General features: G+C 36.3%; 1 protein-coding gene across 1 annotated transcript in view; it reads left to right on the top strand.

Annotated features, from left to right (window-relative positions):
* TNNI3K (TNNI3 interacting kinase) overlaps window positions 1–13,924 on the top strand; it is a 314,577-nt gene that overhangs the window by 117,166 nt on the left and 183,487 nt on the right. The window contains exons 7-11 of the mRNA XM_028102541.2: window positions 3,075–3,213; window positions 9,363–9,507; window positions 9,594–9,698; window positions 13,011–13,105; window positions 13,699–13,848. Of these exons, the coding sequence (XP_027958342.1) occupies window positions 3,075–3,213; window positions 9,363–9,507; window positions 9,594–9,698; window positions 13,011–13,105; window positions 13,699–13,848 (634 nt within the window). The remainder of the gene's footprint in view (window positions 1–3,074; window positions 3,214–9,362; window positions 9,508–9,593; window positions 9,699–13,010; window positions 13,106–13,698; window positions 13,849–13,924) is intronic.

The following is a 13,924-nucleotide window of genomic DNA, read 5'->3' as shown; positions in this document are numbered from 1 at the left end:
TGCTCTAACTCCAAAGTCCATTGATTTTTTAAATTTGTAACAAAGTTTATTGAGATAAATTTAAATTGTACAACTCAGTGGTTTTTAGTATATTCAGAGTTGTACAACCATAAAGACAATTAATTGAACAAAGTCATTACCCCCAGAAGCAACCTTGCACACAGTAGCACTTCCAACTTCTTCCCAACCCCTTTCTTCCAGTCTGAGGAAAATACTAATATACTTTCTTTTTCTATAGATTTACGTATTCTGGAGACCTCCTATAAGAAGAGGCATGCAACCTGTGGTCTTTTGTGACTGACTTCTTTCACTTAGCACAGTGTTTTTAAGTTTCATCAACTTTATAGCATGTATCAGTACTTCCTTGCTTTTGAGTGTGGAATACTACTTTGTTGTATGGCTATGCCAGATTTTACTTATTCATTCATCAGTTGATGGATGTTGGATTTTTTCCTCACTTTTTTGGCTATTATGAATAATGCTGCTCTGAATATTCAAGTTTGTTTTTTATTCAAGTATAATTAACATACACTGTTATGTTACCTTCAGGTGTATGATATAATGACTCAACAATTCTATACATTTCTCAGTGCTCATCACAATAAGTGGACTCCAAATTCCCTTTATCTCTTTCAACCCCCCCATGTACAAGTTTTGATATAGACATCTGTTTGCATATCTCTTGGGTACATCTAGGGGTGGAATTGATGGCTTATATGGTAACACAATGTTTAACATCTTATGGAATGGTCAAACTTTTCCAAAGAGGTAGGTGCCTAATGAGTTAAAAACCACATTGTCTACAGAAAAGAAAGCCTATGTGATGTACCTCCTAGGACAAACTAAGTCCATTGATTTTTAACCTTAACATATTGAAAGACAAAATTTTTATGTGCTACTTTCAAACATCGCCATTTAGCTACTCTTAAGAAACCAAATAGAACCAAATAAAACAGAAATACACATGTAATTGGATAATCAAAACTTAACTGTTCTTTTGACATCCTGTTTTCACTCTTCCTCACTTTGTATCTCTAGACCTCTAGTCTTACTCAATAAGGAGTAAAATTATACCTTTTTGTCTTCGTAGAGGTCATGCCATTGTCCTGCCTGAGGATTCCAAGTTAAAAATCAAACTTACTTGTGTCTATGTGCTCTTCTAGTCATTGTGCCTTTATTTCTTTGCTGGCTAGCATATGCTTGGACACTCTCAGACCCATGAAGCGTGACCTATAGCTAGGAAAGATTTCTCATTTCATTTGATGTGCTGCTCAGAGTGCACTGGAGTGTACTGGAGAGCTGGGCACTGAAAATCCTTCAGAAAGTACAGGGTCTAAAAGCCCAGATGATGAAAAAATTCCATACTTCTGACTTTAGGCACAGACCAGATGTACACAATGCATGTTATTCGTAGAGTCACCCTCTTTGGTGATTAACCTCCTCACCCCACAGAAACATAAAGAGCTTCTATGCATGTTGGGTGGAGAGCTAAATTTGTTTACTTTCCCTGAATATATAGCCACAGTCTTATAAAATTATGCTAAAATGTGGATGGCCTTTTTATGATAAGGGACTCACTTTCAGTGTGCAAAGACAGCACATAAGTAATTTATGGATGCTATTGTCATTTGCTAAAATATGCTGACAGGAGAATGGTACGTTCGATATATAAATGTGCCTAATGTTCCATGTTCCTTGCCATTTGTTTATTTACTTATTTTTAAGTGGAAGAGTAGATGTTTTGTACCAAGAGCAATATTTCCTAGCTATATAATAATAGTGCTTAATAAACAATCGATTTCAAAGATAGTTTAAAGCTGTCCATTATAAAGTCACATAACCAGAATTTATGGAGTCTTTGTAAGTGGAAATATCTGCTTAGGCATGCACAGTTCTTGAGACTAACTTTTAGTGTTCCAATTTCTTCTGAATTAAGTATTGGTCTGCCCATTAGCCAATAAGTAAATGGATAAGATACACATGTTCCACATTGGTGCTACCACTTCTGCTAACATTTATTGAGTGCCAGGCACTTTTCTAAGTGTTTTACATATAATAACTCATTTAATCCTTGTTAACAACTCTTTGAAGTGGAGCTATTGTGATTCCCATCTTAATAATGAAGAAACTGAAATTTTGAAAGGTCAAATAATTTATTAAAGGTGATAAAGCCTAACTTCAGAGCCCTTATTCTTTACCTACTACACTCAATAGGAAGTTTCCCCACATCCCACACTGCTAAATTTTGCCTAGAATTTCTATCAAATATGTACCATATTCTTGAGATATTTATTTGCTACCACATAGAAAGCCAAAATAAATTTAGGGTTTGAATTCACTTTTATGCTAACACCTCAGTGGTCAGGTCAGTTGAGGGTTCCTCCCATAACTGTTATTTTGATGGCACAGATTCATTCTAACTTACCTCTTGGGATCATTGTATTGACTTCTGAAATGGCCAGAGGAGACAATGTCAGATTTAGAGAAATTATTTGGAAGGTTATAAGTGAATAGGTAAATAGTTTAAAGAAATCTTATAAATTACCTGAAACAATCCCTGGAAGACTCCTAAATTGTTTAATACTTCATCTCTCTCTCTCCCTTTGAATGTGGAATCTCAGCTAACTGAGGAAGTTGCTGAGATCAAGTGCAGCTATCTCCCATTTACTCACAAATCCAGAAAAGAACCCAGAACTCCAGTAGTAAGATGACCATCAGTGACGCATTATGCATGGAGTTGCTGTGAAAATCAAGAATCAAGTAAACACTGCTGGCTCTGGCCAGAAGAAGACTTTGGAAAAGATGGTTTAGGGAAAATTATGGGTGACTTTAGGGAGGATTATTTATGTACAATGAAGAACTAACCCTGAAATTTCTCCAGTTTTAGTCTTCTTCTTAAGTGATATAATAATAAATTCCTTATTGTTTAAGCCAATTGAGTTAGGGTTTTCTGTTATTTTCAGGTAAAAATAATCTAGGAGAACACTTTAATGATATGTCTTCTTCCATATTTTTGAAAGCTTTGCATTATTGTTTGACTTATGGTACTAATTTCAAATGAATGGATTCTTTAGGTAACCCGCCTTCTTTTGAAATTTGGTGCTGATGTAAATGTAAGTGGTGAAGTTGGAGATAGGCCCCTCCACCTAGCATCTGCAAAAGGATTCTTTAATATTGCAAAACTCTTGATGGAAGAAGGCAGCAAAGCAGATGGTAAGATTATATATTTAGAAGACATTTGCTTTTTTTTACTTTATGTGTATTTTTTATTTGCACTTTCTTTTTTACTAGAGAATAATCTTGAAGCTGATTAATTGCATATGCTAATTTGCTCCACAAATTATAATTTATTATTTTAATGTAATAAATCTATATGTTAATCATTTTATATACATTTTAGTTCAACTCTTAATATATTAGATGCTTCCATAAAAGTAAGGGTTTTTCTTAGATAAATTGTTCTCATTTTGTTATTTTTCACTAATCTTTTTTTAATTGAGGTAAAATTTGCATAAAGCAAAATTCTCAAATCTAAAGTAAATGTTGACTTAAGTGAATATTTACTATCCATGCAAAACCACCCAGATCAAGATATAGAATATTTTCATATGGAAAGTTGAACTCTGGAAAGTTCCCTTGTTCCCTCTTCTCAGTAAATAGCTTTAACCACAAAAGGTAATCAATATTCTGGCTTCTATTGCCATAGGTTAATTTTTTCTGTTCTTGGAGTTCAGTATAATTTGGGACTGCCTTCTTTTGATTGACAGTATTATTTTAACTTTTATCCATGTTGTTGCATGAATCATAGTTTATCTTTTTTATTGTTAAAGTATGATTATTCCACAATTTGTTTATCCATTATCCTCCTAATGGATGCTTGAATGTTCCTAGTTTGGCCTTTATGAATGTAGATGCTGGAAACATTTGTATTCAATTCTTTTTTGTGAACATGTATATTTATCTCCCTTAGGGAGATATGTATGCATGTGTGTGTGTGTGTGTGTGTGTGTGTGTGTGTCTGTGTGTGTAGATTTGCTGTATGCATACGTTTAACTTTTTAGGAAATGAGAAACAGTTTTTCTAAGTGTTTGTACTATTTTTACTCCCACAACAATATATAAGAGTTCCAGTTCCTCCCCGTATCCTCCCCAATAGTTGATATTACTATTATTTTTAGTGAAACAGCATTACAGTGTGATCAGGCTGGGGGAAAAAATCTTTAGCACATACAGAAAGATTTTAGGATATGGCTAATAGAATAGAATTTCCCACAACTTTTAATTTTCTTAATTATAAGATGAATTTTGGAAAATTGATTAAAAGTAGAATGTTGAAAAAAGTTCTTTTTCTTTTTCTCTTCCTTACAAACTTTATTTTCTGACACAAATTCCCTCAGAGTTACATCTTGTCATTAAATTCTCTCAGGCACATCCAACATTCTTCCATTGACCCCCAAGAGACCTAATTAAAAGCCCAGCTATAAGAGCTGCTTGCTTTTGCAGCAGAAACTATGTGCATTTACAAAAGGACAAGGTTGTCAAAGCTCTCAGACTGTCAGTGCCTTGGTCCAAAATTGAAATCAATATTCAGTTAATAAAGCTAATGTTTTCATCTACACATAAGGAAAACATAAAGGTTTCCAGAGACACATATGGGAAGAGGCTAGGGCAGTTTCCAGTTTCCATGTTGGAAAGAGGGCCATTTTATTTTCTAAAGTTTGAGAAACATAGTTGGTGTCATTTTCTATGAGCCAGTATGCAATAACTGAGATATTTTTTCTATAGCATTATCATAAATAACCTGTGTTGTCAGGATACAAGGAAATGCTGTTCCTTAGACCTTGTTTAAACAGTCTTTTTGATTTTGTTGGTTTAGAATAGGCAAAAATACACCTGTATGAACCACTGAACACATAATTGTGTTTTTGAAACTGCTTCGCTCTTCCAAAGGGTCAGGAACAGCTCACTTTTTTCCTTTTATTACCGATGCCAACCTCAGCTTTTTATTCTCTGTGCAACTCCAAAGCTCAGTGGTGTCAAAATGAGTATCATTGATCAGCATGTCTCCAGGATCAAAGTTCTCTTCTACAAAAGGCATTGAAATGTATACTGCACTGTATTCCCCCTACATGCCAGCATCATATGATATAATTTTCAACCCTTTCTTTCTGATTCACACAAGCACTACATGCTTTCTACTCAATCATTTAAAATCTCAAGAGACAGCATGACTCAGATTTTTATGTATTTTTATTTCCTTCTAATACACACTTGATATTTAAGTCCCTTTTGTATTTCAACCAATTGCAAAGAATAAACCAGAAGATCTGTTGTGCTACTGGACACCGTACTAAATTTAGTATCAGCTAGTTCATTTATTCCAAAGTGTAGCTAAGCCTCCAGATGATTTATTTTAGATCTGGCCCTTGCTTGTGGTAAATGGACATAAGAGGAAGAGTGAATTAATGACCTCAAAAGGGGCACAATTTGAAATCTGGTATTTACAGTATGTTTCCATGGTAACAGAATGTCACAAATGAAAATAAATTCAGCCTACAAAATTAGCCACAATGTAATTCTGAAAGCAACCTCTTCAGTTCAGCATGTTTGGGAGGTTGACCTATTCAGTCACATAGGTTTCAAGACTCTAGTCTTCTTTGTACCACATAGGAAAATGAAAAAGGAGAAATGTAATGCTTATTGAATGAGATTGAAAAGGTCAAAATAATCCTGGACTCCATAAGAAGAAAGTAGTGATCGAGCCTTCATAACTTATCATTTTAATAAAGTTAAAAATGGAAAATTTTAAATTCAGAATTTATTAATTTTTTGTCATCTGACTATTAAATGCTACAGTTCCTTTCACACAGAACTGGATATTATATAAAGTCACAAAAATTTCTGAGGCTTGGCCAGGAAGAGGAAGTATTTTATTTCTAAAATGATACCTTGTCAGAGCTATTACACAGATTTGTTACTTAAAATGTATTTAAGACACACTTGGGAGTTGTTTTAGAAAGCTAATCGGAAGTGCTTGCCTTGCTGGGTTACTATGGGAATTTTTACTTTATCTTTAAGATTAATGAGCAGAGATAAGCAAGGAGTAGTATCCATCCACCCACCCATTCACTCAAGCTTTCTTTCAAAAGACACTACTAAATGGGGTGGCTCAGTCCTTAAGCGTCTGCCTTCGGCTCGGGTCATGGTCCCAGGGTCCTGGAATCGAGCCCAGCATCAGGCTCCCTGCTCAGCGGGAAGCCGGCTGCTCCCTCTCCCAGTCCCCCTGCTTGTGTTCCCTCTCTCCCTCTGTCTCTATCAAATAAATTAATAAAATCTTAAAAAAATAAAAGACATTACTGAACACATATGCTCTTCAAAGTAGAGGACTAGGCACTAAATAATTACCTAATAATGATTTACATCTATTTCTTTGCTTGAAATTCTTTTTTTTTTTTTTTTTTAAGATTTTATTTATTTATTTGACAGAGAGAGACACAGCAAGAGAGGGAACACAAGCAGGGGGAGTGGGAGAGGGAGAAGCAGGCTTCCTGCTGACCAGAGAGCCCGATGTGGGGCTCGATCCCAGGACCCTGGGATCATGACCTGAGCTGAAGGCAGACGCTTAACAACTGAGCCACCCAGGCGCCCCTGCTTGAAATTCTTCTTTATTTAACTCCAATAAAATGTGAAATTAGAGCAAATAGAATACCATTCTTACATTCAGTTTCCCTCAGATAATATATAATAATATATACATTTTTTTGTCACTGCAAATTGATCCAAGACAAAACTAAGTAGATCACAATGGCTGAAGCAGAAATATAGATGTGTATATATAAACTCTGTCTGATCCAGATCTCTCCTGGCTTGTCCCTTCGGTTGCTATTTATATCTTCTTTGATAAGAAGAACCTCTAGGCCACTGAAGGTAATTCACCAAGTAGATAACCTACTTTGAAGTTTACTGACTCAACTAGAGAAGAATAATGCTGGGTGGGGCCAGGGATGGCCAAAGGCAAACTATGAATTAATGGAAGATTGTGCTGCATTCTGCTTTACAATGTCCCCTCTGGACCTCAAGAGCTCTTATGTGACCTCCAGTTGCCCTGGACTCCCTACTGTTCTAAAGCATTGACTCAGGGTATTGACTTTCCCTGGTTTCCAACAGAATGTGAACAAAGGAGAAGTATCATAAAAAGAAAGGTAATCAAAATAACCAGGAACATTCTTCTGAAGGAAGGATGTCCTTCTGAGCCACTCATTAATAAAAAAAGATTCAAAGATTTATTTTTCAATAATGGCCTTGGGAGGAGAAGTTCAGTGACTTTGTTAAAGATTTCCCTTTGGCTTAGATCTTACAGGACAATAAAATAAGAATCATTGTCTACAAATATAACAGCTACAAGGCCTATGTTCATTAAATGTTAAATGATGATTGTAACAACAGTAGTAATAAACCACTTGCACATTTTTTAAATTAACTATTACCTTCCCTTTCTTTTCCTTCCTATATATCCTTTACTTTTTTTTCTTCAATTCTTTTGATTCTATGGATAATTTTTATTATAGATACATATAAGAATGATAAGAGGGCTTCTTAAGGACTGTTATTTTCTATTTTGAATAAAACACCTTGTACAGATTAACAAAGTAATCAAATACAATAAATAGCTATGGAGCAGATGATTCAGTTATTTTAGTTTTAAAAAAAAATTGTGCTAAAGCAGATCCAGAATTGAGCAGCTTGGTGTTCTGTTATCATTACTTTTGGCCTGAAATTATTGAATATTCAACTAGATTGCAGGTTATTTGAGGATATAGATTCTATACATTTACAGCATATTGGCCTTAGTACTTAGCGGATTTCTAGGAGGGAAATTAGTGAAAAAGGAGAATAGACACTTTCATTAAATGTCTAATATGTGGCAGGCATCATGCTAGATACTTTCTGGTCATGATCTCCTTTAACCTTTTCAGCATCCCTACAACAGTACTGTTATTATATCCATTGTTACTAATAATAAATCAGTATCTCCAACACTGAGCAAAGTTCTTGGCACACAGTGATCATTTTATACTTGTTGAGGAATGAGTATGTATCAATCGGGTGTTCTTATCTGCAAGCATTGGAAACTCACTCTTGCTAATTTAAACAGAAAAGGAATATATTAAAGAATATCAGAGCACAGAATATTCCCCAGGACAAGATGGAAAGCCAGGTTTGGAATTCTCACAGTGAGGAACAATGTCCACAATCACAACCCAAAAGTAGTCATTTGGAGACACATTGCTACCGCTAGGTACACATGCCAACACTTGTGCTTCTGGCACCAACCACGTAGGGCACTGAGTCTGTGACTAGAATCATTACCACTGGAAATTGGATGGAGCTACGCTATTATTACTACACTGCCAAGATAGATTAGGTTCTGCTTTTTTGTGTCATCAGCTCTGACGTCAGAGTCTGACATAATGTGTTGTTTGGAGGAACCCATAGATAAGTATCCCAACCAGGGCGCTGTTGAGAGTGAAAGGGTCCCTATTAAAAACTATGCTAGGGTAAAGCCTAAACCAGGACGTATGGTCACTCTCTCCTAATCCTGTGCCCTCACTGCAAAGGAAGCTTGGAGAGCATTTTTTTCAGCTCCTATGATTAAACATGGTCTTAGCCTCCAGTCAGTAGTCTCAGTATAGGGAATTACCCAAATGTCCAAAGGGGTTATGAGGCTGGCTGAGCAAAGAGAGGACAGATGCCCACTACTGAGTGAACAACTGGATGTTAAATAACTGTCTAAGGAAATATAATTAATGAGGTCTGCCTCACTCTAAGGCTTGTCTTTTCATTATGCCATGCTGTGTACACTATAGTATGATAATTTTCAGTTAAGGGTACATCAGAACCTCCTAAATAGTGTCGTAAACATACACAGTGCTAGGCTCCACTCTAACCTATTGAACCAAAATCTCTGGGAATGATGCTTTAGCCAGGATCTGTAATTTTTAACATCTTATAGAGGAAAAAAATCAATTTAGAAGGAGATACTTGTGGAAATAAGGCCATGAGGATCTTTTGGAGGCTTATAAGTTTCCTAAACTATTCCATTGTGCAAGGTAGATTTGATTAGATGCATTCCATAGAATTTATGGAAGCTAGAAGAAAGCCTTTTAATGTAGTAATGGGCAATAGAACAGAATTATAACTTTTTAAATTGGTTGCACTTAATTTCCTTTATATTTATCATTAATTGGCAATTTCCAGGAAAGAGTCTCTCAGGCACTTAGAAAAGTTCCTGACACTACACATGAGAAGGCTGAGACACAAAAGATTCCAGATAACATACTTTTCCTTTCTTGTTGATGACAGTGAATGCTCAGGACAATGAAGACCATGTCCCACTCCATTTCTGTTCTCGCTTTGGACACCATGATATAGTGAAGTACCTGCTCCAGAGTGATAGTGAAGTTCAGCCGCATGTTGTTAATATCTATGGAGATACCCCTTTGCACCTGTGAGTAATATGTATGGTTCCATGTGTGCTCCAGGTAAACCACATGTACCTTCTTACTATTATCAAAATACTTTCTTTAACTCTAGGGCATGCTACAATGGCAAATTTGATGTCGCCAAGGAAATCATTCAAATATCAGGAACCGAAAGCCTGACTAAAGAAAACATCTTCAGTGAAACAGCTTTTCACAGGTAAAAGAATGTTCAGGTTCAATAGCCACTGAGAGTAGCTGATACCCTTCGGCACCTGAAGTTGTGTACATAAAGCAAGAACGGATAGTGGCAGATGTTGAAATCAGAGAGCAAGAGCAGAGGGTGGTGGGCAGAGGACAAGGAGCCCAAGCTAGATGCACAGAAGAAAAGGTAGAGGCAGATGCTGCAGCCAGTACAACAGATGGGGCCATAGCCAGATGCTGCTTTCCTGGCAGCAGCCGCAAAGACAGGGACTGATGTTGCCAAGGCAACAGGCATATCAACATCTGTAAGCATATTGCTTCTATTCCACTTCACTCTGCAGAAAGCTGCCAAAAGGGGCAGTGCCCATAATCCTCCTCCGACAAGAATCTCATTACCAGAATTCATCAGCATCAAATGTGACACTTTTTTCCTTACCACTTAAACCTTATGTGCAAATGTATCTACCTATCTAAGACATCCATCTGTCAGCCTGTAAAAACCCAGTCAGGGTGGCCACTGAGATACCTAAGAAGGCATTAACTCCTTTCTAGGAATGCATGAGAGTCCTTTACAGTGTGCTCTAGAAAAGGAGGGAAAAGGTTGCTAAAAATTCAGAGCCATAGCTCTCTAAAATACCCAAAAGATAGGCAGATGTTTTATAAAATTTGAAACCCTCATTTTTAACAAATGAGTTACTATTTTGCTATAAAAATAAAAACATAGTACTTTGAATTTAGTAAACCTTGAATATAAGATCATTTACCTACACATTACAGATTTCTTGGCTAGTTTGCAACTTCTAAAAAATGTATTTGAGACTGATATGTTATTTACATAGTGTTTGTATTGCACTAGTGACTAATAGAAATGAGGAGACTTTTTCTTCATACTGATTTAATATTAAGCTTGTGCTTCCTGATAAGGCATCAATCTGTCCAATATTGCTTGGATGCTCAGATTTTTCTTACCAGAAAAAAGATCAGCCAAAAAGGAGTTAAAGAAAGCTACCATTTATGGAGTAGTGAATATATGCCAGATGATTTGCATCCATCTCATTTAATCCTTATAACCATTTTATGAAATGGGGTTTATTATTCTCTTTTACAGATGAGAAAACTGAGGCTCAGAGAAGCTAAATAACTTGCCAAAGAGTCTTATGACTAGGAAATCATGTATTAAATACCTGCCTGATTCCAAATTCTGCGCTTTTTATATATCTTCATGTTCTAGTACCAAAATATTATGTCTGTGTTCTACATGCTCTGTAGCAGAACAGATGCAAGAACTCTTTAGATCATGCTTTCAGTCAAAATGGGTCAGTGGAATTTCTCCCCAAAAGGAAAATTGGCAGAACTGATATATATGGTTACTGGTGTCCTCTTTCCCCATTAGGTCATGCTTGTTAAGGCTGACACCTCAGGCTAGCTTTCAAATCATTTTGCTACTCTGTGCACATTAATTGGAACCAACTATAATCAAACGAGGCTTGTCACCTTCAGAAGAGTCTATATGACAAGTTTAGTGAAGTGAGTTAAATGTATCCAATCGTTTTATTTTGTATAAGCCTATGGCTACTAGGAATAACATATTAATATTTTTATTCTATTCATTTTAAGCACATATTTATAAAAGAAACTCCTTTTACATGAGTTCACTCTGGTTCTGAAATTTTTTTATGTAAAAGTCACAGTGCCTTGCACTCAATAGAAAGCACTCGATACGTTTCTGTTATTGTTTTCATATGTATATATACACGTACACATATATACACACATATGTACACACATGCATATATATATATTCAGAACTCATCAATTCCTGTAAATGGTTGCTTTGAAAAGAATCGATGAGGCAGTTCAGCCAATGGAACATTAAGAGTGTAGTGCTATGGGTCCTACTTACAATGCAAATAATTAATGGCGATATGATCTTTTGCACTGAGTGGTGGCTTTCTATTCACTCAATTATTCAAGAATGACTTATTAAGGACTTGCCTTGTGTTGGCAGTGGTAGGAACATTAAGATGACACCATCCCTTCCCTCCTTACAGGAACTCTGTTGTAAGGTATCAGGGTAATCAGAGATGTATCCATTATCATAACACAATATGATAAGTGCCGTAAGTCTGAAATGACAAAGAAAGAGTAGAGATAGCAGTGAACTCAGCCTTTGGTCCATAAGACTTCATAGATGGAATAACAGTTCAGCTAGATGAATAATATTTCTTTAAGGAAAATAATGACATTTCATTAAAGAAAAAGGATTGGCAAGGTCATCCCAGAAAGTGGAAATATTAAGACCCAACGAACCAAGTTTGGAAAGAAAAACACACTGTTTTTATGTACTGTTCTACAAAATTCAATACTTCACTTCTGAAACACATGACACCAGTCATGTGTGAATCTTTCCCATACCAAACAATTCTCCAATTTTCTGCAGACACCAAGTATGTGTCCTACAATTCAATTCAATTCTGATACCATCTATGTGGAGTTAATGTTAGATCCCACAGGCTAAGGGCTCAGTCCCACAGGACTGCCCCCTGCCACTTCAGATGCCAATCACAAGTCCAGGTTCTCACCTAAGTCTCTCAGGACCCTTCTGGGTTCCCACATTCAATTGTCCTGCAGAATGCCTAGGTCTTGTAGCTAAAAATGCATGAAAGTCTTACAATATTTTTCCTCCTTTTATGAAAAAGAATATCATGGGAAATATTTAATAATAAAATACTAGAAATTTTATACAACTTCTTATCTTGAAAGCCCAGATTTGGGAATTTCAGGATTATATTGCTCTATGTGCTTGTTTTTTATCACTTCCTTCTCCTCTCTCATTTCCTCCTTCTCCCTTCTTTGTCTTTTTAGCGCTCTCATAGACACAGTAGCATCTGGAATAGCCTGGATGAATCAGAGCTGTATTTTTAGGGTTGCCATAACAAAATACAACAGACTGGGTGGCTTGAACACCAGAAATTTGTTTTCTCACAGTTCTGGAGACTGAAAGTCCAAGATCTTGATGTCAGCAGATTTGGTTTCTTCTGAGGCCTCTCTTCTGGGCTTGTCAGTAGCCACATTTTCCTTGTGTCTTCACATGATTGTCCCTCTGTCTGTGTCATCTGTGTACTCATCTTCCCTTTTTATAAGAAGAGTAGTCATACTGGAATAAGGCCATCCTAATGATTCCAGTTTAATTTAAATACCTCTTTAAATTGTACCCCTTTAAATACGGTCATATTGTGAAGTTATAAAAGGGCTTCAACATATTAATTTGTGGGGCACACAATTCAACTCATAACAGAAGTCTTTTCCTTTTGTTGTGTTTTTGCAGTGCTTGTACCTATGGTAAGAGCATTGACCTGGTTAAATTCCTTCTTGATCAAAATGTCATAAGCATCAACCACCAAGGAAGGGATGGGCACACAGGTGAGACTTTGGTGAAACATCACCAGTTTCTGATGTATATCAATGCCCAAGAACAGTGGTGTGCTCAGAGGGAAGGGAAAAGAGGGCGTGGTAAACCCTAATGAGGAGGGATAGTTTATCAATGACATCATTTAGAACTGATGGTGCACGGTGACAATAAAACGCAGACTGACTCTCGGTCAGTTTCATTGTTGTGGTAAATTATCTATAGTTGATGCATCTGTTATGGCCCATATCAGGTACAGACTGACAACACTGCCCTGTCCTTGGTCTGCTGCTAAAGAAAAACACTTGTTTGGGGTCTTCGTTCTTGTACAAAGATGCCAACATTTATTCTTGGTAATTTCAGTGCATGTAGAAGTACTGAAAATTGAGCTAAACATAAGGCAATCTACCTAGAAGATCAACTAGAATAGGATACTTCTTTTGTTTAAAATATGTTGTGTTTGCTCAATAATAGAATTAATTCTTTATCAAAGAAATCTATCTTTGCTTTGTATCTCTGGCAACAATGCTAGATATGGTGATAACTGTCTTGAAAATTGGGGTTCAGTTTTCCTCTTTTCTCCTTTCATACTTTCATTCTGTTATAGGATTGCACTCTGCTTGCTACCATGGTCACATTCGCTTGGTTCAGTTCTTACTGGATAATGGAGCTGATATGAATCTGGTAGCTTGTGATCCCAGCAGGTCTAGTGGTGAAAAAGACGAGCAGACATGTTTGATGTGGGCTTATGAAAAAGGTATATTTTTCATCATTGCCTCTCTATAGTGATGCATTTAACTGTGTGCATAGATTATGTCAATGCATCAATAATT

Source organism: Eumetopias jubatus, unplaced genomic scaffold (genome assembly GCF_037043125.1).
Source record: "Eumetopias jubatus isolate StellerSeaLion01/CBP00866 unplaced genomic scaffold, mEumJub1_p1.0 scaffold_4, whole genome shotgun sequence".
NCBI lineage: Eukaryota > Metazoa > Chordata > Mammalia > Carnivora > Otariidae > Eumetopias > Eumetopias jubatus.
The sequence above is the reverse complement of the archived record's forward strand: the minus strand, read 5'-3'. Positions and strand labels throughout refer to the sequence as shown.